Below are 24,329 nucleotides of genomic sequence, written 5' to 3' on the forward strand. Positions count from 1 at the left end.
AGAACTCATCAAGTGACTAGTGAGCTCTAGGGATCTGCCTGTGTGCACTTCTTCCATGCTGGGACTGCAAACAAGCTACCAGGTGTAGCTTTTTTGGGGCGCGGGGGGGGGGGGCGGGTTGGAGAACGGGCTGTCACGATGGCAAGGCACATGCTTTACTGATTGAGCTGTCTCTAGCCCACGTGAATGACTTTTAAAGACTTTTTTTGTTTGTTTTGTTTTTTGAGACAGGGTTTCTCTGTGTAGCCTTGGATGTCCTGGAACCGCTCTGTAGATCAGACCAGCCTGAAACTCACAGAGATCTGCCTACCTCTGCCTCCCAGGAGACATGCGCGATCATTGCCTGGCAAAACTAATTCTTAGAGCATGATTTCCACCTAGATGTTCATGTTTGTGAAAACCCACCAGTTTTCATAAAGTCATTTTTCATTTCTGTTAACAGGGAAAAAAACTGAAAAATAGTGGTGGAACAGGTAATATTTAATATTTAGAAATGAAAGACAATTACTGAAGGAGTTTTTTGTTTTTTTTTTTTTCCTTTAATTTTTTGAGACAGGGTTTCTCTGTATAACAGTCCTAGCTGTTCTGGGACTGGCTTTGTATACCAGGTTGAAATCTTGAAATCACAGAGACCTTCTGCCTCTGCCTCCCCAGTGCTGGAATTAAAGGCCACCATTGCCCAGCTAAAGGAAAAAGTTTAATTAAGAATAAAAGAAAAACCGGGTGGTGGTGGCGCACGCCTTTAATCCCAGCACTCGGGAGGCAGAGGCAGGCGGATCTCTGTGAGTTCGAGGCCAGCCTGGGCTACCAAGTGAGCTCCAGGAAAGGATCAAAGCTACACAGAGAAACCCTGTCTCAAAAAAACAAGAAAAAAAAAGAAAAAAAAGGAAAAATGGAATAAGCCCTGAATAAACCAGCTGCTATTTTCTGCTCCAGAACCAGATGCTTTAATGCAGTCATGACATGAATAATATGTAGTATCATTTATAGAGGTAGCAGAATTATGTGCTGTTTTATAGAAATTGAGACACTCTAATGTGTGTGTGTACAAAAGTAGTTAAGCCCATTAAGGATCTTTTGAATAGGAGTAAGCCGACATTATCGTGAATCATTGTGTTAATATTTTATGTTGGAAAGGACATATAAATCATCACCATTGGCTTCAAAGCAGAACAGATTAGTGAAACACAAGAGAGGTTGTAAGAGTGAGCCCTCTGGTGTGGGTGCTGGCAACCAAGGTCAGGCCCTCTGGACGGGTGTCCAGGGCTGTTGGCCATGAGGCTGTCTGCAGGTCTCCTGGTGATTTTTGTTTCTCGTGGGCAGTGGCTTCTGAACAGGTTGTTTCCCATTCCTATGCCAGTTTTTTCTTCTTTCACAGCTATGTGCAAAAGAAGTATTTTAACAGTTAAGGGCAGATATTATGTGTGCTTGTATACAGTTTGTAAAGAATTGTGCACCCTCCTGATTTAGCTGTTTGATAAATACATTTTTTTTTTTTCCGAGACAGGGTTTCTCTGTGTAGCTTTGCGCCTTTTTCCTGGAACTCACTTTGGTAGCCCAGGCTGGCCTGGAACTCACAGAGATCCTCCTGCCTCTGCCTCCCGAGTGCTGGGATTAAAGGTGTGCGCCACCACCGCCTGGTAAATACATTATTATTGTTATCATCATCATTATCATTTTATTTATTTAGTTTTTTTTTTTTTTTTTTTTTTTTTTTTAAGTCAGAGTCTCTCTTTGTAACCCTGGCTGGCCTGGAACTAGCTATATAGATCAGGCTGGCTTCAAACTCACAGAGATCCTCCCATATATGCCTCTCAGGTTCTGGGTTTAAAATCATGTGCCACACACCCTATTTTTTAAATACCTTTACTTTTTTTAACTCTGAAGCAGAGGCATACAGATCACCATGAGTTTGAGGCCAGTCTGGTCTGCATATCAAGTTCCAGGCCCAGCTGATGTTATACAGTGAGACCTTGTTGTTTTTGTTGTTGTTTTGTTTGTTTTAAGTATATATTTGTGTGTGTGCAGTCAAACTGAGGTCATCGGATTTGTATTTGTGTATGTGCAATCAAGCTGAGGTCATCAGGGTGGTTGGCAAACCTTTATTTACCTTTACCCACTGTGCCATCTGGCTGGACCAGTGGACCTTTGAAAAGTTTAGTCTCCTGCAGGATTGATTAACCTGTGTTAATTCATCATTGATCTTTGCTGAGTGGAAGTTTAATGGACTCTTTCTCTCTCTTTTTTTTTTTTTTTTTTTTGGAGACAGGGTTTCTCTGTGTAGCTTTGCGCCTTTCCTGGAACTCACTCGGTAGCCCAGGCTGGCCTCGAACTCACAGAGATCCGCCTGCCTCTGCCTCCCAAGTGCTGGGATTAAAGGCGTGCACCACCGCCCGGCTGGACTCTTTCTCTTTAATCTACCTTAGACATGCTAAGCAGGTGCTCTACCACTGAAATCCCCTCTTAAAATTCAGTATTTAAGGCTAGCATGTGAAGCAATGGATTCTTGTTTGTTTGTTTGTTTTGTTTTTTGAGAGAGGGTTTCTCTGTGTAACAACGCTGGCTGTCTTAGAACTTGTTCTGTAGACCTGGCTGGCCTCCAACTCGCAGAGATCTGCCTACCTCTGCCTCCTGAGCGCTGGGATTAAAGGCGTGCGCCACCACTGCCTGAGTAATGGATTTCATTATGGCGTTTTCATGCATCCACGCCATCACACTTTGGTCTTGTGTGTTCCCCTCTCCCAGTGCCCTTGCCTCTCCCCTGAACCCCGCCCTATCCTCCTGGTAACCCCTTTCTTCTCCCTGATAGTTCCCCCTTCTGCATTCTGTTTGCTCCTCCCTCCCCTTCCCTTCCCTTAGAACTCAGGATGCCTTCCTCCCTCCCCCCTGCCCTTCCTACATCTGTATCCCGTGTCTGTGGCTGCCTTCTTTCCCCTTTCTTCTGTGAAGTGCAAACACTGACAATTGTCCTCCTTTCTTCCAGGAACCTTTGCAAGTACTCTCACGAAGTTCTCTCGGAACAGAACTTCCAGGTCCTGAAGAACCATGAGCTCTCTGGGCTTAACCAAGAGGAGCTGGCAGTACTCCTGGTCCAGAGCGACCCTTTTTTTTTGCCTGAGGTAGGTACTGAATCTCAGTTTAAGCACCAGAGTATTACGAGCAAGCCAGGCGTGGTGGTGCACATCTTTAATCCCAGCAGGCAGATTTATGAGTTGGAGACTAGTTTTGTCTCCATAGCAAGTTCCAGGCCAGTCAAGGCTACTTCGTGAGACCCTTTTCTCAACAAATTTGGGTCCAGATGCCTCCTCCACTAGGGGCCTGGGATTCCATCGTGAACAGGATGGGTTGAAGACATAGTCGCCTTGGCTGATGCTTTACATCAGGATGGCCTTGGAACTGAAGTTGGAACGGTAGAGGTGCATGTTGTTTTTGCTGTACAGGAGACTTCTGCGCTAACTTAATGACTAGGAAAGCATACTTTAAGTTTTTACTCTGTGGTGCCTCGTCAAGGGTTAGATCGTCTCTTGCTGCTCTCCCCCTCCATTGGTCAGTTGAGAAGTTGCAACAGGGACTGAATGGCCGGAAGAGCCTAAAACGTTGACTGGACTGTTAGAGAAGTGTGCTGCCTCTGGGTCTTGCCTGGATACAGGCAGGCAGATAAGCTGCGTGGTCGGGCAGAGAGCTCTACAGTGTCTTCTGGGGACTCACTAGTGGGTTAGCTCTGTTGTCTTCAGAATGTGGCGTCCATCTCTCAAGTCCAGGGATGTCCCTCTTGTCGACAGTTTTCAGTCAGTGGGATTGTAGATGGAGGTCGAGGGCAGCAGTTTACTTCCTTTTTTATTTTATTTATTTTTTCAGAGCTGAGGATCGAACCCAGGGCCTTGTGCTTGCTAGGCAAGCGCTCTACCACTGAGCTAAACTCCCCCCCCCCCCACCCACACCATTTACTTTCTAAAGAAGTGGACAAAGTGTGTAGCACACCTCACATCCCACTGACCAGTGCTTATCACGTGGTCAGTTTAGCTGGAAGGGAGGCTGAGAAACTGAGCTCCTGGCTGAATGCCTGACCCACTGTCCAGAACTTCCGTTACTAGAGGAAAATGGAGACGGTGGTAGATAACGAAGTCTCATCTGCCGAGGCCTGTGGAGTGGAGAGTTAGTGGATGTGGACCCGAGGATAACCATCGTTGAGGATCCCTCCCCGTACTCACAATGCGAACCCAGTGCCGGCCTGACACAGAGAGGGAGACAAAGAACCAGGAAGAGGCGGAAGAGCGGCAGAGCCGCAGGGAAGGTGAAATTCAGATTTTCCTGTTAGCTTAGATGAGGTGCCAGCGGGGGTGTCTTGAGGATTCCACCATTGGGGGGAAACCTGGCACAACAGGTGATTCTGAGGTGGCCTCTGAGCTCCAGGAGCCTAGAAGGTAGGACACTGTGTGAGTGTTGCTGGGGGAGGGCCTGCTCCTCTCCCACGGCTCTAGCCGACCTTAGGTGCTTGGGATGCTCCACCCCGTTTCTAGTTGTCTACCACCCCCCTTCCGTAGGTGATCCCGGTCCCTTTAGCTCGTTCATCATCCTGACTCTGCCTCTAACCACCACTGTGACCAAAGCAGCTCCAAGCCCTGGCACCGTTGCCCTGTGGTGGTTTGTGTCGCATCCATTAAGATTTAGAAGTGCCAGGCCGTCTCTGCAAGTTCCAGCCTGGTCTACAAAGTGAGTTCCAGGTTAGCCAGGGCTACACAGAGAAACCCTGTCTCAAAAAAACTAAAAGAAAGATTTAAAAGTGCCTGAATGCACCAGATACAATGTCAAATACTGAATGAAGCAGTGGACAAGACACTCTCCTGTCCTAAAAAAAAAAAATTAATAGTTGTTGGGGACAGTGGATAAAGGAACTTGTCTCCAAGCCTGATGATGTGGGTTCAGTCTCTGGCCCCCACATGATGGAGGGAGAGAACTGACTCCCCAAGTTGTCCTCTTTGAAGCTCAAAATGTCCTGAACCTCACTCGGCTGTCTAGCCTAGGCTAGTCTTGAACTCGTGATTCTCATGCCTTAGCTGCTACATGCTAGGACCATAGGCAATGTACTGTATGCCCCTGCTCTTGGATATGTATTTTTTTTGAGACAGAGTCTCACTGTGTAGTTTGAACTCAGAGATCCACCTACCTCTACCTCCCTAGTGCTGGGATTAAGGGTGTGCACCACCTCACCTGGTCATTGTTTTGTTTTATTAGAGACAAGATCACCCTATGTAGCCCAGGCTGGCCTCAAACAAACCTGCTCTCTCCACTCCTTGAGGGCTCATATTATACACATGCTTGGTGTACATGCTAGTGGGAATTGAACCCGGAGCCTTGTGTATAGTAGGCAAGCACTTTACCAACTGAGCTACAAGCCAGCTCCTGGATTTGCATTTCTAATATGTGTCCAGGCACCACACTTTGAGAACTGTGGTCTAGAATCAGATTCTGTAGCAGCTACATGCACTCGTCTGCTTTTAGAGGCTACGGATGTGGCTCCGCCGCTGCTCCCGGAGTCAGCCTGTCCCTGCATCCAGACCCCTCACAGGGAGGCAGGCAGACCCAGCTACACAGCCTGTTAGACCATACGTTCTCATCTTTCAAATGCCTTCAAGTTCAGGTTTGTCACGCGTCACACTGGCTCCTCACCTCATGGGTCGAATACTTGCCTCGCACTCCTTATTTTGTGCAATACAGGTTTCTGTTTTGTGTTTATTCTGCTTCACAACAGATTTTAGGCAGGCAGACCCAACAACTGTTTTCCTTCTGCCCTTGGAAAGGAAACAAACTAGAGGATTGCTGGGCCTGTGAGGTCCCCCTGCTGCTTCAAGGACCTTGGCCTTTAAACCAGCCTCTCAGCCATGCAGCTGCCGGCCTGACCTCCGTCTCTGCCTTTAGTGGGAGCTCCATCTCGGTAGAGCTGTGTGTGTGCATGCGAATGTGTTTGGTTAGAGCGGTGGTTCTCAGCCTTTCTAACCCTGTGACCCTTTAATGCAGTTCCTCCTGTTGTGGTGACCCCAGCCATAACATCATTTCGTTGCTGCTTCATAACTATAATTTTGCTACTGTTTTGAATCATACTGTAAATATCTGATGTGCAGCCTCCAAAGGGGTTGCGACCCACAGGTTGAGAACCGCAGGTGTAGATCGACTGTACGGGTTTCCTTACTGAGCTGGATTTACTGGTGCATGCCCGCAATCCCAGCACGTGGGGGTCAGGAGGAGGATTGCGAGTTGAAATCTTGCCTGTGCAACATAATGAGACCTTATCACAAAAACAAAAACAAAACAAAACCTGAAAACAAGGCTGGACACAGCAGTGTGCCCTCTAATCCCAGCTTAACAAAGACAAAATGGGATAGGGCTGTGTACACCTTTCATCCCAGTACCTGGCAGGCATAGGCAGATGAACCTCTTAAAAGTTCAAGGCCAGCCTGGTGTACATGGAAAGTTCCAGGCCAACGAGAGCTACATAGTGAGACCATCTCCATCTCCTCTGTCTGTCTTCCCCTCCTCTTCTTGCTTTTTATACCCCACTCCCTCACATATTTGAAAAGATCCTGCTCTGGCTATCTGAGACCAGATGACAAAACCACAAAGCTGTAGATAAGACACACGTGTCCTTTTAACTGTAGAGAAAGTCAGGATCCAAACTAGACTTCTCCTTTGGGCTCCATTTAGATGTCCTGTGCCTGGCTTGCCATTTGAGTGTGTGATTCTTCCAAGAATTACCAAATTCATCACTATTTTTTCCCTTATGTTTCTTTTCTTTTAAATGCAACGTTTTGCACTGGGGATCCTCTTTGCCTCCTGAGAGCTGGGTTACAGGTATGCACCGCCGTGCGGGATGTCATCTGTTAACTAGTCTGCAGATCTTGCCTATCCCCAAATAAGTCACCAGTTCAGTCCATCTCAACGAGGAGGTGGGCTGTGCGTGCATTGTTTTCTCTGGCACACCTCTGCTTCTTACAGGAAGGGGGCTTGTGCATTGCGCAGGCGTGGCAGGTACAAGTTCTCACCCCATTGTTCTTCTCCCCTCTGTAGATATGCAAAAGTTACAAAGGAGAGGGCCGGAAACAGATCTGCGGGCAGCCACAGCCCTGCGAGAGACTCCACATCTGCGAGCACTTCACCCGGGGCAACTGCAGTTATCTCAACTGCCTCAGGTCTCATAACCTGATGGACAGAAAGGTGCTGGCCATCATGAAGGAGCATGGGATGAGTTCCGACGTGGTCCAGAACATCCAGGACATCTGCAACAACAAGCACTCCCGGAGGAACCCCCCTGCCATGCGAGGTGTGCCCTTTCCCTTGTCAATTGTGTGAACTCTCCAACAGAAATTACAATGAAAGAAAGCTATCTGTAAAATCTCAGCTTCGCTACACAAACCGCCCTTATTTTCCCTGCCACGCCCTTTCCATATGCGTGCACCCCTTTAATACACCTGAGATAATGATTTACAGCTGGCTATAGCCTCTGATTTTAGATAAGGTATTATTGTCAGGTGTGTGTGTGTGTGTGTGTGTGTGTGTGTGTGTGTGTGTGTGTGTGCGTGCGCTTGCCTCTAATATCAGCACTTGGGAGGCAAAGGCAAGAGATCTCTGATTTTGACTGCTCTACAGAGAGAGTTCCAGGACAGCCAGGACTACACAGAGAGATCTTGTTTCAGAAACGAAACAGTTTAATAAACTTTATTATTATTTTTTTAATGACAATGAAACAAGCATCTTTGAGATTCAGCAACTATTAACTTTCTTCCAGTTTAGTCTCTTTCTCTGTGTGTGCATACAAACACATTCAATTTTTAATTGCAGTTACTTATTTCGTGTGGAAGTCAGAGGGTAATTTTCAGGAGCCAATTCTCTTTCCATCTGTGGGTCCTGGGGAATGAACTCAGGTTGGTGACTGAGAGCCACTTTGCCAGCTACACATAAATTTATCGGTCTGTCTATCTATCTATCTATCTATCTATCTGTCTATCTGTCTATCTATCTATCTATCTATCTATCTATCTATCTATCATCTATCTATCTATCTAAAGACAGATTTTATTATGTAGTATTAGATGGACAGGGCCTTGCTGTGTAGGCCAGGCTGGCCTCAAACTCACAGAAATCTCACTGCCTGTCTCCCAGGGCTGGGATTAAAGGTGTGGGCCACCACCCCAGTTCACATGCACATTTTGTGGTTAAAATATATAAGTCTATCAATGCATTCTCCGAAGCTGTTCTTACACATAACAGTAAATAGTATATATTTTTAGATTTATTTTATCTTAAAAATTATATGTATGTGTGTGGCGGTTGGAGTAGGGCCGAGCCATCGGCGCTCCCAGAGCTGGAGTGGACAGGCAGTTGTGAGCAGCCCAGCATGGCTTTGTAATAGCAGCAAGGAGCACTTTTAAGCAACGACCCACCTCCTCAGCCCCTTCATTTTTCTCTCAGTTGAGCTCCCCTCCTCAGAAAACTCCAGCTGTGTCAGGCTGATGTAGAATTAGCCACCATGACTATGTTATTTGTTTATTTATTTTGGGTCTGTATAGCCACATGTGTGGTCAGAGGACAATTTACAGAGTTCTCTCTTCCCCCGGATAAGGCCAGGTTAGTCAGGCTTTGTGGCAGGCACTTTTACCAAATGAGCCATCTCACTGGCTCTCCTTGTCTTTTTTAAAGTAGATAAAGAAGGAGGTGAATTTTATGAAGCGGACAGAATACCTGACTCTAAGATGCTACAGTAATGCAAAGAAAAAGTACATCTCCTTGTATTTTGGAAATGGTATAGTTTACAGGAGACTTTCACCGAGAATACTTCATTATTCCTCACAGCAAAACGATGAACGATGGCAGGTTTATTATTTATTAATCTCACTTAAGCGTAAGAAATGGTTAAGCATCCGGGCTTGGTGTACGCCTTTAATCCCAGCACTGGGAGACAGAGGCAGGCGGATCTCTGTGAGCTGGAGGCCAGCCTGGTCTACAGAGTGAGTTCCAGGACATTTGGGGCTCTGTTACACAGAGAAATCCTGTCTTGGAAAACCAAAAAGAAGGAGAGGGAGGGAGGGAGGGAGGGAGGGAGGGAGGAAGGAAGGAAGGAAGGAAGGAAGGAAGGAAGGAAGGAAATGTTAAGCAACTTTTATTGCAAGCAGCTTTGAGTCATGCTTAGACACCAGACAGCACCGTGAAGATTAAACCCAAAGCCGTGTTTCTGAGCTGTGCACAGCGCGCTCGCTCTGACTCCACAGTGCTTGTCTTCCACACCACAGTGCTCTGAGCAGGGCTGTCTGCAGCGGTGGGGTTTGGTGTGTTCCGTGTGGGTTCACTGTCTGTGGGAGAGATCTGTATTTATTGTCAATCCTAGTTCCCCCGTGGAGTTAGCCACCATGGTGGGAGGTTTGCTTTAACTACCTTACCGTTGTCCCTTTCCTCTCCCAGGACAGGACATACACACTCTTCCTAAACACATACACTCTCCCACCTTTCACACAACAGACGTCATGTATGTCCATCACACACCCAGACTTCACACACCGGGTCATTCCTTCCATCTTCTCTGTTTCCGGAAGGTGGGAACTGTCCCTTTTTTAGAGAGAAGACGCTGCTTCATCAGTTTGACTTTATCTTTCCTTTTTTCTTCGTCCCCCCTCCGCATGTATAAATGTGGGGTAGGCTGGCCTAGAACTTGCTATACTCCTGACTCAGCCCCCCAAGCACTGGGATTATAGGCATGAGCCACCATGTCTGCCTTCAATTTTGACTTTGGATAATAAGTTTGGACTTTAGGGGAACTGGAGGAAGAAGTCTGGAAAGTTTGTGGCGTACATGAAGTCACAGCTTGAATCTGTGGTCCCTTTTCCGTGTGGTTTCAGCATTAAGAATGCTTATCCAGAGCTGGGAATGGTGGCGCACACCTTTAATCCCAGCACTTGGGAGGTAGAGAGAGGCAAGAGGATTCTCTGTGAGTTTGAGGCCGACCTGGTCTACAGAGTGAGTTCCAGGATATTTGGGGCTCTGTTACACAGAGAAATCATGTCTTGAAAAAAACAAAACAAGGGGCTGGAGAGCTGGCTCAGTGGTTAAGAGCACTGGCTGATCTTCCAGAGGTCTTGAGTTCAATTCCAAGCAACCACATTGGTGGCTCACAACCATCCATAATGAGATCTGGTGCCCTCTTCTGGCCTGCAGACATACATGCAGGCAGAACACTGTATATATAATAAATAAATAAATCTTTTTTTTTTTTTTTTAAAGAACTTACTCAGGTACCCATATTATAATGAGTGAAATCTCTATGCATTGTAGACATTTTTCTCTAATTTCTCCAGTCCAGCTTTCATTCACTGTAGCAGTGACATTTAACTCAGGACTAGAATCTGGAGACAGCCTCACCAGGCTCTTGGGGACTCGCTGAGCTCCAGGAAAGACAGGAAGAGTGTGGGGTCCTCCTCTTATCTTAGCCTCAGACTGCTGTTGTCCTGGACTCTGCCAGGATTCCAGCTCGGTCTTGAGGTTTGTAACCACCAGTTTGGAAGCACAGTTCACAAGGCTGCACAGGCAGAGGAGCAGAGAGGTAGGCCCTGAGCTTGACTTTCTCTTTGGCTTTGTTTTCCCAGCTCCCCATCCACATCGCAGAGGCGGGCCCAGAGGTCGAAGCAAAAGCAGAGACCGGTTCTTTCAGAACAGTCTAGAACTTCTCCCAACTGCCTCACCTCCGGAATCTGGTCCCCCCAGCCCAGATGTCACCAGCTATAAGGATTCCCTGGAGGATGTGTCTGCAGATGTCACCCAGAAATTCAAGTACCTGGGAACTCATGACTGTGCACCGCTTTCCTCGGTTACGTCCAAGGCTGCGGGTCTCCGAGGAACCAGTCAAATGGGAGCAAGCCTGAAGTTCTCAGAGAATGGGGATCCAGATGGCTTGCTTTCCAGGAATCGCTCTGATTCATCCCCAAGTCAAGCTGCCAGCGGCTTTCATCTCGACCTGACACAAACACGTGAGGCCATGACCATGACACCGGGCAAGCTTTCCGGACACCGCGTGGATGTCGAGGGCAAGAGCGAGACTCAAGACAGCCAGCGCGTTCCTTTTTTTGATGGTTATGCCGGTGGAGCGAATCTGGAAGGAACAGCCTCGGGAATTCTAAGTAACAGGGCCACAGCCAACGGTCTAGGAGAAATGGCATTGCCCAGCAACCATTGGAAGAGTGCAGCTAACCCCCAGGATCTGCAGACCGTTGGCAGAATTGCCGACGGTGGCCAAGACTCGGCGTTCCTGAGTGGTAAATATGGAGGAAACACAGTCTGGGATAGTAAATCCACCCATAATGCACCAAGCAGCTCTAGTCAAATGATGAATGAAACCTCGCATGTGTCCGGAAGTGCCGCAGCCTCCGCCGCTGCCTCCACCACCACCGGCTTTGGCGTAAAAGCAGCAGTCACTGAAAGAAAAGAGGCAGCGTATTCTGGAGTTCAGAGTCTGAGAAGCCAGGCCCTGGCGATGCCTGAGAAGATCACTGCCCCCGAACAGGCCAGCAGCCTGCCTCGGTCACCTCCGCCTTCTTCGAGCCCCAGAGTTGCAGCCTTTGGGACCCTTGGCAAGAACCCCGCACATGCCTCTGTGAGCCCAGCCAGTGAGCTCTCAAGGATGACCTCAAACTCTCCTGAGTGTAAGTCACAGAGGGACCCCCAAGGCTTGAAGGCACAGGGAAAGACAAACACAGCACCATGGCATTGAGTTCCCTGCCTCAGAATTGCGATCCTTTCATAGTCAGGAGTCCCTGGGGTCCTGGTGTCTATATTTCATTTTACAGAGGGACTGTGTAGGCTCTTAGGGGCAGTCCATGAATCCCTGGATGCACGTGAGTGTGGACTGTAGTCGGAAGATTTCCTGTGTCCCAGCCTACCGGCTGTTGGGACAAATCTCTCCCACTCGCGTCCCCCAAGTAAACACATAGAGGCTTATATTAATTATAACTGCATGGCCATGGCTCAAGCCTTTTGCTAACTAACTCTTATATCTTAAATTAGCCCATAACTATTAATCTATGTATCGCCACATATTCCATGGCTTTAACTGCATCCCATTACATGTTGCTCCTTGGGCGGCTCACTGGAGTCTCCCCCGCCTTTTTCCTATCTTTCTCTTTGAATTTCCTGCCTGTCTCTAGGCTGCCTTGCCATAGGCCAAACGGCTGTATTTATCAACCAATCAGATCAACACATATTCACAGCACACAGAAAGACACTCCCCCATCAGTGGACCCCTGTTCTGCTGTTTTCCTCACCATGAGCCAGATAACCTCATTTTGAGCATACATGCATTGTCTTTTGTTTTGCAGATCCCCTGTGCTCCTTCACAAGTCCTGCGTCCCCTAGGATGGATGATCGTGACCCTAAGGAGATCTGTCAGGACCATCTGTATAAGGGCTGTCAACAGAGTAAGTTGCGTTTTCTGAAAGATCCTTTAGCCACTGTGAATACTCTGTGAGCATGGAACACACCAGTACTTGCCCAAGACCACGAAGCTGCCTTTGAGTAATCAGATAAGGAACTGGATCCTAGGATAATTCTGTCTGAATTTTGGAGAAAACATTTTCCACTGTGCCTTGGCTATTTTTCGACTCCCTCAGTCTTTACTCCCTCTTTTCTCTTCTTTTTTTTTTTTTTTTCTTCTTCTTCTTCTTCTTCTTCTTCTTCTTCTTCTTCTTTTTTTTTTTTTCTTCAAATCTTTGACAACGTGATACACATGATGAATTTTGGTTATCCCTGTATTTCATGTTTCTTTTCTGTAATGGCCCACTGAGTTTAGTCAGGACTGCTTACACAAGTACCAGCTGGGTTGTTTACAGGGGCACAGGCAGCTTACCAGGGTCTACACCACTGAAGAAAACAACTCTTCCTCCTCCAGAACAGCCTCTCTCCTCCTCCTCCTTCTTTGTTAATGACATTTTTAATCATATAAATCTCAATCGGTCCCATTGTGTGAGTTCCTCTGTGGTGTTTTGTTGTTGGTTGTTGGTGGTGGTGGTGGTGGTGGTTTTTTGAGACAGGGTTTCTCTGTGTAACAGCCCTGGCTGTCCTGGAACTCGCTCTGTAGACCAGACTGGCCTTGAATTTATAGAGATCCACCTGCCTCTGCTTCCCAAGTGCTGGGATTAAAGGTGTGTGCCACTACTGCCGGCCTGTGGTGCCTTTTTATTTTTAAGTAGCTGTGTATCTTTTAAACATTCTTACAATGATTTAAGGTGCTGGAAAGATGCCTCAGAGGTTAAGCACACTTACTGCTCTCATATAGACGATGTGGATTAAGTTTCCAGCACCCACAAGGCAACTTACAACCCCCTGTAACTCCAGCTCTAGGAAATCCATTGCCCTCTCCTAGCGTCCATGGGCACCTGTATGCACTTGGTATATATAAACTCATGCAGGCATGCACACATACACACAAAAATAAAAATCTTTTTTTTTCTCCGTGTAGCTTTGCGCCTTTCCTGGAACTCACTTGGTAGCCCAGGCTGGCCTCAAACTCACAGAGATCCACCTGGCTCTGCCTCCCGAGTGCTGGGATTAAAGGTGTGCACCACCATCACCTGGCATAAATAAAAATCTTTTTAAAAATCCCAGCAGATTATATTTATATATTCTCCTCTCTCTCTCTCTCTCTCTCTCTCTCTCTCTCTCTCTCTCTCTCTCTCTCTCTCTCTCTCTCTCTCTCACACACACACACACACACACACACACACACACACACACATACACACACACATACATCTATGACAACAATAATAAAAAGAGGCCATGAATTCAAGGTGGTCCAAGAGGTGAGGTACAGAGGACCTGGAGGGAAGGAAGGAGAAGAAATGATAAATACACACACCTACATGGGATTTAAAAAATAAGACAATTTAAGTGATTTAAATGTAACATTGATCATTTAAAAAGCATTTTCTGTGTTCCCATGGATTGGGATTATAACAGTTCCTCACTCAGCAAGTGTCCATTCTAGCATCTTTTGATGCTTGTGCTGAGAACCTAAGCTTAACAATGATGCAACTTTCCTTCATTGTCTGTAATTCAAGTGGGCACCAGCGTCTCCACAAACAGGAAGACTGCTTAAAATAAGCAAATACCTGGCATCTAGCCCAAACTGGGTATCAGATGCTGCCTTAAGAAATTTAAAATACTAGTCAGATTGTAATGGAGTAGACGAGTTACTTGGATCCTTTCTGGAAGAGATGGGTCTCTGAGATAAAGGCTTCAAAGAAAGATGAGGAGCCACCTGCTCTAGAGTTCCTTGTCCTGGCCAGAAGAGGGCGTCTGGTCCCCTGGAGCTGGAGTTACAGAAAGCTCCTGATCCTGACCAGAAGAGGGCGTCTGGTCCCCTGGAATTAGACAACTGTGAGCAGCCATGTGGGTGCTGGGAATTGAACCCAGGCCCTCTGGAAGAGCAGATAGTGCTCTTAACTAATCACCTCTCCAGCACAGACTTATATTTTCTAATGAGTTTGCATTGGAACCAGAGTAGATGACATACAACCCAAGTAGAGACCAGCACGAGGGAAGGGCTGCCTGGGAAAGGCCTGGCAGGCAGGACAGGCTGGCCTGGCAGGCAGGAAGTCAGCCGTGAACTTGAATTGGTGAGAAACCCACACCTAACTGCATTCCTTCTCTGTCGCTGTAGGCAGCTGTGGCAAGCACCACTTCCACCTACCCTACCGGTGGCAGGTGTACCTAGCTAACGTGTGGAAGGACTTCCAGGACATGGAGAACATCGAGAAGGCCTATTGTGATCCCCAGTCCGAAGTGTAAGTTGGTGGCTGCCCTCTGGCTCATGGGATCTCCAACTCCAACAGAGGGACGCTTCCAGCTCAGCCTGGGAGACACCAAGCTGCCTAATGCTAGGGATTCCGGGAATATTTAGTAACTCGAGTGACATGAACAGTGATGTGATGGTTTGGTCTGTAGGTGTAGCCTTCAGAAAAACACAGTGCAGAGGCCAGTACTTTTTCTTTTTCTTTTGAGACAGGGTTTCTCTGTGTAGCCCTGGCCATCCTGGGACTCACTCTGTAGACCAGACTGGCCTTGAACTCCACAGAACCTGCCTGTACCTCCCAAGTGCTGGATTAAAGGCGTGTACCACCACCATCCAGCTAGTTCATACCTTTTTAAAAAAAATTTATTTAATTTTATGTGCACTGGTGTTTTGCCTGTGTGAGGGTGTCGGATACCCTGAAACTGTAGTTACAGACAGTTGTGAGGTGCCATGTGGGTGCTGGGAATTGAACCAGTGCTCTTAACCGCTGAGCCATCTCTCCAGCCCCTGGCTCATACTCTTTAATAGCTCATCACGATCAAAAACCATAGGTGAGCCCAGGAAGACGTCTCACTGGATGAGAGCAATTGTCCCAAAAGCCTGACAACCTAAGTTTGATCCCTGGAGCCATGAAAAAGCCAGATGAGGTGGCACACATCTGGAATCCCAGCATTCCCATATCCAGAAGCCGGTGGCCAGCTAGCCCAGAGTACACCACATAATAGGAAAAAGGGGAAAGGCCCTGCCTCAGTAAAGCAGGAGGAGAGAATGTCTCCCCTGCCCTCCACGCATGTGCTGTATATAGCATGTGTGCCCACACACAGGTATAACACCAAAAAAATTATTTGAAAAAAACCCACTAAATTAGAACTTGGCTTTATAAGTATGAGAACCCGAGTTATATCCCTCAAACCCATGCTTTTAAAAAGCCAGACAGACACAACTGTGCATGGTGGCATATGCCTTTAATCTCAGCAATTCTGAGGCAGAGGTGGGTGGCATTTGAGGCCAGCCTGGTTTACAGAGTGAGTTCCAGGACAGCCAGGGCTACACAGAGAAACCTTGTCTCAAAAAACAAAACAAAACAAAACAACAACAACAAAATAAATAAAAAGCCGGACAGATAGGAGGAGCCAGCTCCATGTAGAACTCCTGCCTAGCAAGATCAGGCCGCGGATTTGGTGGTCAGCTCTTGGTGGAGGGGCGGGGGAAGGCAGGGTTTATAGTGTGTGCTTGTGATTCCAGCACTGGGAAGCAAGAGGCAGGGGATCCCTAGAGTATTCTGGTTAGCCAGTGTAGCCTACTTCAGGCCAGTGAGACCTGTCCTAAAAAAAAATGAAGTGGAGGGGTGTTAGCAATGATAGCCATGGTTGTCCTTCTGGCTGCTACATGCATGTAGATACATGTACATGTACATACACACACACACACACACACACACACACACACACACACACGCACGCACTTTAAAAAGAAACACTGAGTGATTCGGGACAAATAACTTTGGCTTAATTTCTTAATTTAAAAATAAGATTTGAAGCTTGGGAGATAGCTTTAGTCAGTAAAGTGCTTGAATTCAACCCCCAGGACACACAGGGGTGTGTATTTGTAATCCCAACCCTAGGAAAGTTGAGGCAGGTGATTTCCAGGTCAGTCCAAAAAACCATAGTGGATCTAAGTTTGACCTCTAGTCTCCATGCACATATGTACACATGCACCCCCTGGCATGTGCTTTGAATAATTCCATGTGTTCTAGTACAGAGATTAGTTGTGTAACTAAGTTTTTTGTGTCCATCTCTGTTCTAGAGGCTTCCAAGAGGGTTGCTTAAATTACTGCATTTGCTAGGGTTGGTGGGGGCGTGCGCGTGCTCGAGGGTGGGGTGGGGTGATAGTCACATGACCACATTTAGGTTTGAGTGCAAGAGGGAAGTGAATGTGGAATTTAGAAACTTTTGGTAGGTGTCCCGTGTTGCCGCATTATGCCACTAGAGGGCGGCATTAGCTGTTCTCATATGTAGATGAAACATTTTTTTCTCCCCTCCCCCAGGTAAGACATTTTTCCCTCTACATAAACCCAGTTTCTCAATCTTGAGACTGTTGATGTCTAAGAGTATACATATGTATATATATATATATATATATGTGCGTATGTGATGTATGTGTGTATGTGTATATGGTGGGCAGTGTTTAGTGATATTCTAGGCCTGCAGTGACCAACACTGTCACCCACTGTTACTAGAAGTTCTCCTGGTCTTTCCTGATCAAGGACCCAAGCTCTTTCATAGAACAGCAATTCTCCAACTTCCATCTCAGCAGCATATTGAGGATCTGTGTGTGTGAATTACAGCTATCAATATATCACATTAAAAAATATGTAGGGCTGGAAGATGGATAAAAATGCTTTCCATGTAATTGGACGAACTAAGTTCAACCCCCAGAATCCACTGGGGAAGGAGAGAACTATTTCTAAGTATAGTCCTTTGACCTCCATGTATATGCCTGTGTACACACACTATACACACACATACATCATATACACACATACATCATACACACACACACATCATACACACACATACATCATATACACACACATCATATATAAACACATGCACACATGTACGTATACATTATACACACATGTCATATACACACACTCACATGATACGTATACTCTCGTCATATACATATACATCATATACACAAACATTCACATCATACCCACAAAACATTACACGTACACACAAATAAAAATTAAATCTGTTTTGAAGTTAAGTATTATGTAGCCTCCGGAAAGCTGTGTTATACACAGAAAAATAGGAAAGCAAAAAAGCCAGATAGCAGTGTGTGTGCGTGTGTGTGTGTGTGTGTGTGTGTGTTGTTGCTTTTTTTTTGAGCCAGGGTTTCTCCTCTGTGTAGCCCTGGCTGTTCTGGATCTCACTCTGTAGACCAGGCTGACCTCGAACTCACAGAGATCCACCTGCTCCTGCCTCCCCAGTGCTGGAACTAAAGGGCGTGTGCCACCACCAGCTGACTTAGCCAATTGTTTTATGGGCAATTCTATTCTTTTCTTGGGAGAATCATTTTACAATTTCCCTTTATGTAAAGATTTTTTTTTTTCATTTTATCTTATGTGTATGAGTGTTTTTACCTGCATGTGTGGATTTCCTGGAACTGGAGTTACAGGTGGTTATGAGTTGCCATGTGAATGGGGAAGATTGAACACAAGTCCTCTGTAAGAACAGCAAATGCTCTTCACAACAGTGGGCCTCTGCTGTAGTCCACTGGGTCTTTGGTGGGGAATGAATAACTTTTTAAAAAATTAATTAACTAATTAATTTTTTTGAGCCAGGCCCTCACTAGGTAGACCAGGCTGGCCTCAGACTCATAGAGATCCATCTGCCTCTCCTTCCAGAGTGGTGGGATTAGAGTACACCACCATGCCAAGCAGGAATACATTTTTGGAAACCATTACATGCGTAGTGTGGACAAATTGCCTGTTTGTGTTTGAGTTTTTCTGTGATGTGGAAGACCAGGAGCTGTACAGAGGAAGTTTAGGCTCAACCCCAGTACCGTTTAGACTGAAAGAGACAGAAACAGAGAAAGAAAACGTTAAAGAGCCATTTCAGCCCAAATTTATATTCTGTGTCCATGGTAGGGCTGACCAGAGTGTAGGAAACAGGTCATTGAAGTGTGTAGTTAATTTTCTACTTTCTCTTTCAGCATTTTGGTAGGAAAGCATCAGATCAATTTCCAGAAAATGACTTGTGATTCTTATCTCATCCGCCGCCTCTCCACGCCTTCATCTGTGGCTCAGTCGGCTAAGTCTGTCTTCAGCACCACATGGCTTTGGTATTGGAAGAATGAATTTAACCAATATGTACAGTATGGGGAAGAGGTGAGTACCACTTTCCCTTTAGGGGTGTCTTAGTTAGGGTTTCTCTTGCTGTGAAGAGACACCATGACCACGGCAACTCTTACAAAGGCAAACATTTAATTGCAGCTGGCTTACAGTTCAGAGGTTCAGTCCATTATCATCATGGTGGGAAGCATGGTGGCCTTCAGGCAGACATGGTGCCGGAGAAGGAGCTGAGAGTTCTACATCTGGATTGGCAGGCTGCAGGAGGAGTCTGTGCCCATACTGGTCGTTTAACTTGAGCATAGGAGTCCTCAAAGCCCACCCCCACAGTGACACACTTCCTCCAACAAGGCTACACCCACTCCAACAAGGCCACACCTCCTTATAGTACCACTCCTTACGAGATTTTGGAGGACAGTTACATTGGAGTTGCCACAAGGGGAAAAAAGCCAAAACACTATTTTTGTTTTGTTTTGTTTTTTGTTTTTTGAGACAAGGTTTCTCTGTATAACAATCCCGGCTGTCCTGGAACTCCATCTGTGGACCAGGCTGGCCTTGAACTCACTGAGATCAGCCTTTCAAGTGTTGGGATTAAAGGCGTGCGCCACCACCGCCTGGCCCAAAACACTGTTAACAGAATGTTTGAAGGCTATATACCTGCTCTTGGAGAGTGGGCTTGGGAGATGAACTTTTGGGTATTTTGGTTTTTTTTTTTTTTTTTTTTTTTTTGGTGGTAGGGGGTGGGAGCTACAGGGGTGGAGTGTTCCAGTTCCTATATACTCTAGGAGGAATTAGAAACACAAGCATATTATTTTTGAGGACACTTGGGAGACACAATTTAGTCATGTCCCTCTTCCTCATTCTTTTTTTTGCTTTGTTTTGTTTTGTTTTTCGAGACAAGGTTTCTCTGTGTAGCTTTGAGCCTTTCCTGGAACTTGCTTTGGAGACCAGGCTGGCCTCGAACTCACAGAGATCTGCCTGCCTCTGCCTCCGGAGTGCTGGGATTAAAGGCGTGCACCACCACCGCCTGGCCTCTCTTCTTCATTCTTAAGGATGGGCTGGAGCTGTTAGTCAGCTTTCTGTGCATCTGTTCCAAATACAGGGCCAGCAAAGAGGGCACTAATGGGAAGTTAGGAGAGGGATGGAGATGTCGCTGCACCAACAGATGTCTTAACCTGCTCCACCACACAAACCACATCTGTCACTCGGGGTCAGTCAGAGTTTAAACTGACATGAACTTGAAGGGTTGGACTAGAAGATTCTAGGCTGACCCACAGTGGCGACATCGCAAGGCAGAACAGAAGTCTGGATACGCTGAGCATCTGTCCTTTTGTGAGAATGTCTCTTCCTTTGATTCGTAGGATTAAAAAGGGGGGTAGGGGTTGGAGGAAGAAGTCAGAGAGGGACAGAGCTCTTCAAATCAAAGTGACTTCGGAAGAAAAATGAAGCCGAGAGGGAAGTAAGGACTGAGAAGCGGCAGTGTGAGGTTTTGCGAAGTTAGCAGTGAGGGGCAGTGGAGCCGTTCATCAGAAAATCCCGGCACCTCTGTGGGAAGCACAGGCACTTCTCAGCAGAGACACCACTGTCTCTGCTAAACGTTAAGTCCCGTGGGGAAGGGGGGGGGGATGAGTGGGCTGTGGGAAGGGGTCCTTCCATGTCAGTTCAGCAGCGCAGTGGTTTCCAGAGGTCTTAGCATTTTACCAGTGAATCTTTCAAGGAACCTAAATGAGCAGAGAGGAGCAGGACGGAGGTGCTGTTTTGAAGTAAGCTAGACGCCCAGACCTGACGTCTCGGCCCCCTTGTCGATCTGCTGTCTCCCACGGCATGTGGAGCATCCTTGGAGCAGAGTTCTCGTCAACGGCGGCGGGTGCAGGCTCCTGGGACAGGGAACGCTCTCTGCTCCTGCTGCAGGACGGCTGCAGTGGAATGGGGGCTTAGTTTTGACACGTGCCTTTCCCCACTCATTCTGAGGTTTACGCCCTTCACAGCTGCCTTGACACCAGAGATGAGGTCTACATTTCTTGAGTGTCCCAGCCCTCTTTCATCCTGCCTCAGTGGGTAGTGGGCACCAGGCATCTTCAGTGTGGCTGCCTGTCTGGAGGCCTGCTCATGCTGCTTACCCTGGTTGAAGGCAGAGGAGAGAGCCGGGTCACTCGTATGTGAGCAGCAGTATCCCTCTCGGAGCTTAGCACTTAGAGGAGTATTAGAAAGGCTTCTTGCCTCTCCTTCACTACAATTCCAAACTGCCCGTGAGGTTCTGATTCACACAAGACCATCAAATTCTGTCACGGCGGGCGCAGATGAGTTTGTATTGTATAGATAGTGTAAAAAGAATATCTCAGTCACGGTCTTCAGGCATTCCCTGAAAGAGTCGCCGGTTTCTACAGAACAGAGCTCTCTCCAGCACTGTGACTTGGTGTCCAATGGGAAGTTCTTAAGCCTGGCTCAGGAGAGATCATGCCTCCCTAATCCCATCGCTAAAGCCAAACTGTGTAAGATAGAACAGTAGAGATTTCCCGAAAACCTACCGTCAAGTCTTTACCTGTGTTTTCTTAACTTTTTCCGTGACTAGAGGAAAGGCCAGCCCAGTTCCAACATCAGCTCTCCGTACCTGGAGTCTTTCTTCCAGTCCTGTCCCAGGGGAGTTATGCCGTTTCAGGCTGGTTCACAAAACTACGAATTGAGCTTCCAAGGTGAGTTCTCCCCTTTGGTGGTGTGGAATATAATTCCGTGAAATCTGGCACTGAGCACATGAGAGTAGACAGTCCATCCGCATTGCCACACCCAGGGTCATGGGAACTGTCTCTGAGAGGGGCAGCTGGTGACTGTCAGATCCATGATCTCCTGGGAGATCAGAGGTTTGGACAAGAAGTCCCTAGGGCTTCTTCAGCTCCATCAGAGTATGTTTCTGATTTTGGGGGTGCACTTGGTAATTAGTTGCCGATGACTTGGTCCTCTAGGTACCCTTAGACATTTAGAAACTTGCTCTTGGCTTCATGCCCTGCCTGTGGATCAGTGATTTCATTTATCACCTGCCTGTCACCATGCTTATTTGAACCTTTGTAGGAAGGACTTCTTGGTAGCTTCCAGCAGTCTGCCTGCTGCGTTGATTGAGAAAGAGGTGAGGGCTGGAACCAGCTTCCCTTTGGAAGCACTGTCTCTTTGGTGTGCTGCTCAAGGACATGCCTGCATGTAGACAGACACTCAGCCCTTTCAGGGCCAGGTTTGAAGAAGTGGTACTTTCTCAAGTCTTTGACTGTCCTCGGTGGTCTGTTGAGATTAGAGTCCTAGGCCATTTAATGTGTCACAAACAATGTAACTTTAGGGACTATGTTATACCACCCGTTTTGGAAATCAACCTGGCATTCATACCGACACATATTGACATATACCCACTGCTTCATTTCTTCTATGTCCACTAGAAAAAATGGTGAATAAATAAATGAAGACCATTAAATGTCAGTGGGCTATTAGGGTAGGTGTCCTAGTTTTCCTTTCTCGTGTTATGATAAACACATGACCAAAGGCAGCCTAGCGAGGCCAGGGCAGGAGGTTGAAGCAAAAACCAGGGAGGAATCCTGCTCACTGGCTTGCTTCCCCTGCCTTGGTCAGCTACCTTTTTACACAGAACCGCTCCATCTGCCTGGGCACGGCACTGCCCACAGTGGGCTGCGTCCTCCCACAGTGGGCTGGGTCCTCCCACATAGCAATTTTCAAAATGCCCCCCGGGAATGCAGAGACAGCTGTGAGTTTGATGCCAGCTTGGTCTACAGAGCAAGTTCCGTGACAGCCAGGGCTACACAGAGAAACCAGTCTTGAGAAATACAACAAAAAAGAAAATGCCCCCAGACATGCCCACAGGATAATTTGATGGAGGCAGTTCTCTCTCCAGATGTGTCTAGGTTTGTGTCAAGTTGTCAAAAACTATCACGGCTATTGTTAAAAATTATGACTGTGAAAACTAGGTATTAAAAACTAATTGGGGCTCACTCTCTCTCCCTCCTTCCCTCCCTCTTTCCTTCCTCCCTCCTTCCCCTCTCCCTCTCTCTCCCTCTCTCTTGTCCCCCGGGACCAGTCTCTGTCCCCTTCTCTTCTCTCCCCTCCCCTCAATAAACCTCCTATAAAAAAAAATACAAAAAACTAATTGGGGCCAGGCGGTGGTGACACATGCCTTCAGTCCCAGCACTTGGAAGGCAGAGGCAGGCAGATCTCTGAGTTCAGGGCCAGCCTGGTCTACAGAGTGAGTTCCAGCCAAGGCTACTCAAAACCCTGTCTGAAAAAAAGAAAAGAAAAGAAAAGAAAAGAAAAAGAAAAAGTGAAAGGGGGGATGGGACACAACCCAGGGCATGTCTTTAGTCCCCTGCACTTGGGAGTCAGAGGCAGGAGAATCTCTGTGACTTCCATGGCTATTAGGGTTACATAGTGAGACCCTATCTCAACACAAAATTAAACGCTAAAAAAGCAAAATAAACAAAACGATTTTGTGTTTCAGATTTATCTCATTTTCTGGTTTGTATGTGTCATTGAAAACATGAATTGATTTTTAATGTGGATGCTGCAAGAGCAGCAAGCATTGTTAGCCCCTGAGCCACCTCGAGTCCTTGGTTTAACACAATTGTTTTAAGTTTACATATGTATGGATATTGTCCTTCATGTAATAAAAACAGGCCGTATGTGCGCCTGGGGCCCTGCCCATGGAGGCCAGAAGAAGGTATCAGAACCCTTAGAACTGGAGGTAGACATTTATGAGCTACCATGTAGGTGAGGGGAATCAAATGTGGGTCCATCAGATGAGTAGCCGATGAGCGCTCTTGATGGCTGAGCCATCTCTCCAGATCCCCACCCCACCCCACCCCCACCCCCTGCCTTTTAGCATCAGAGCCATGGGAAGATTTTGAGCATCATTGCTACAAGACCCATTTTATCCTCTTAATGTTATGTTTGTTTTGTTCTATCACCCTTACCGAGTCTTAGTTGTCTCAGTAAAATGAATCCATTTCACTTGTGCAGTTGGTTGAACATGGACAGGTAACTTCATGTAAAACAACCTCTCTAACCAAGACACAGAACACTTCCGTCTGTCCAGTTTACCTTGCCCCTTTTACAACCTCTGCCCCATCTTTTTACTCCATGACAGGCTATGGCTGGTCTGCTCTAAGTTCCTATAGGTCAGCTTTACTGTTTCTAAAGCTTCATATTAATAGATTATTTTTGTTTGTTTGTTTGTTTTTTTGTGTTTTGTTTTTTGAGACAGGGTTTCTCTGTGTAGCTTTGGTGCCTGTCCTGGAACTCACTCTATAGACCAGGCTGGCTTCGAACTCACAGAGATCCGCCTGCCTTTGCCTCCTGAGTGCTGGGATTAATGGTGTGTGCCACCATGCCCGGCGTTTATAGATTCTTAAAGTACACATTTTGAACATTGCTGGGCTCTTTCACTTAAAATAATGGCTCTTAGGATCATTTATGTTGCTGCAAATATAGAAATGTAGTGGTTCTTCACTTTTATTTGCTGAATAATATTCCATTATAAGCACATACCATAGTTTATCCATTCATCAGTTGGTGGACATCGGGCTTGTTTTCCAATGTTTGGTTATAATAATGTCTGTGACTATTTATATGCTGGTCTTTATGTAGATA

General features: G+C 46.7%; 1 protein-coding gene across 2 annotated transcripts in view; it reads left to right on the forward strand.

Annotated features, from left to right (window-relative positions):
* Zc3hav1 (zinc finger CCCH-type containing, antiviral 1) overlaps positions 1–24,329 on the forward strand; it is a 49,349-nt gene that overhangs the window by 13,073 nt on the left and 11,947 nt on the right. The window contains exons 2-8 of one of the 2 annotated variants that reach the window (XM_028889309.2): positions 2,984–3,119; positions 7,066–7,318; positions 10,632–11,684; positions 12,357–12,455; positions 14,699–14,822; positions 18,554–18,728; positions 21,262–21,382. In XM_028889309.2, coding sequence (XP_028745142.1) covers positions 2,984–3,119; positions 7,066–7,318; positions 10,632–11,684; positions 12,357–12,455; positions 14,699–14,822; positions 18,554–18,728; positions 21,262–21,382 — 1,961 coding nt within the window. Of the gene's footprint in view, positions 1–2,983; positions 3,120–4,017; positions 4,295–7,065; positions 7,319–10,631; positions 11,685–12,356; positions 12,456–14,698; positions 14,823–18,553; positions 18,729–21,261; positions 21,383–24,329 lie in introns of those variants that run through there. The other variant, XM_037203643.1, reaches the window with a different exon arrangement.

Source organism: Peromyscus leucopus, chromosome 3 (genome assembly GCF_004664715.2).
Source record: "Peromyscus leucopus breed LL Stock chromosome 3, UCI_PerLeu_2.1, whole genome shotgun sequence".
Classification (NCBI taxonomy): Eukaryota; Metazoa; Chordata; class Mammalia; order Rodentia; family Cricetidae; genus Peromyscus; species Peromyscus leucopus.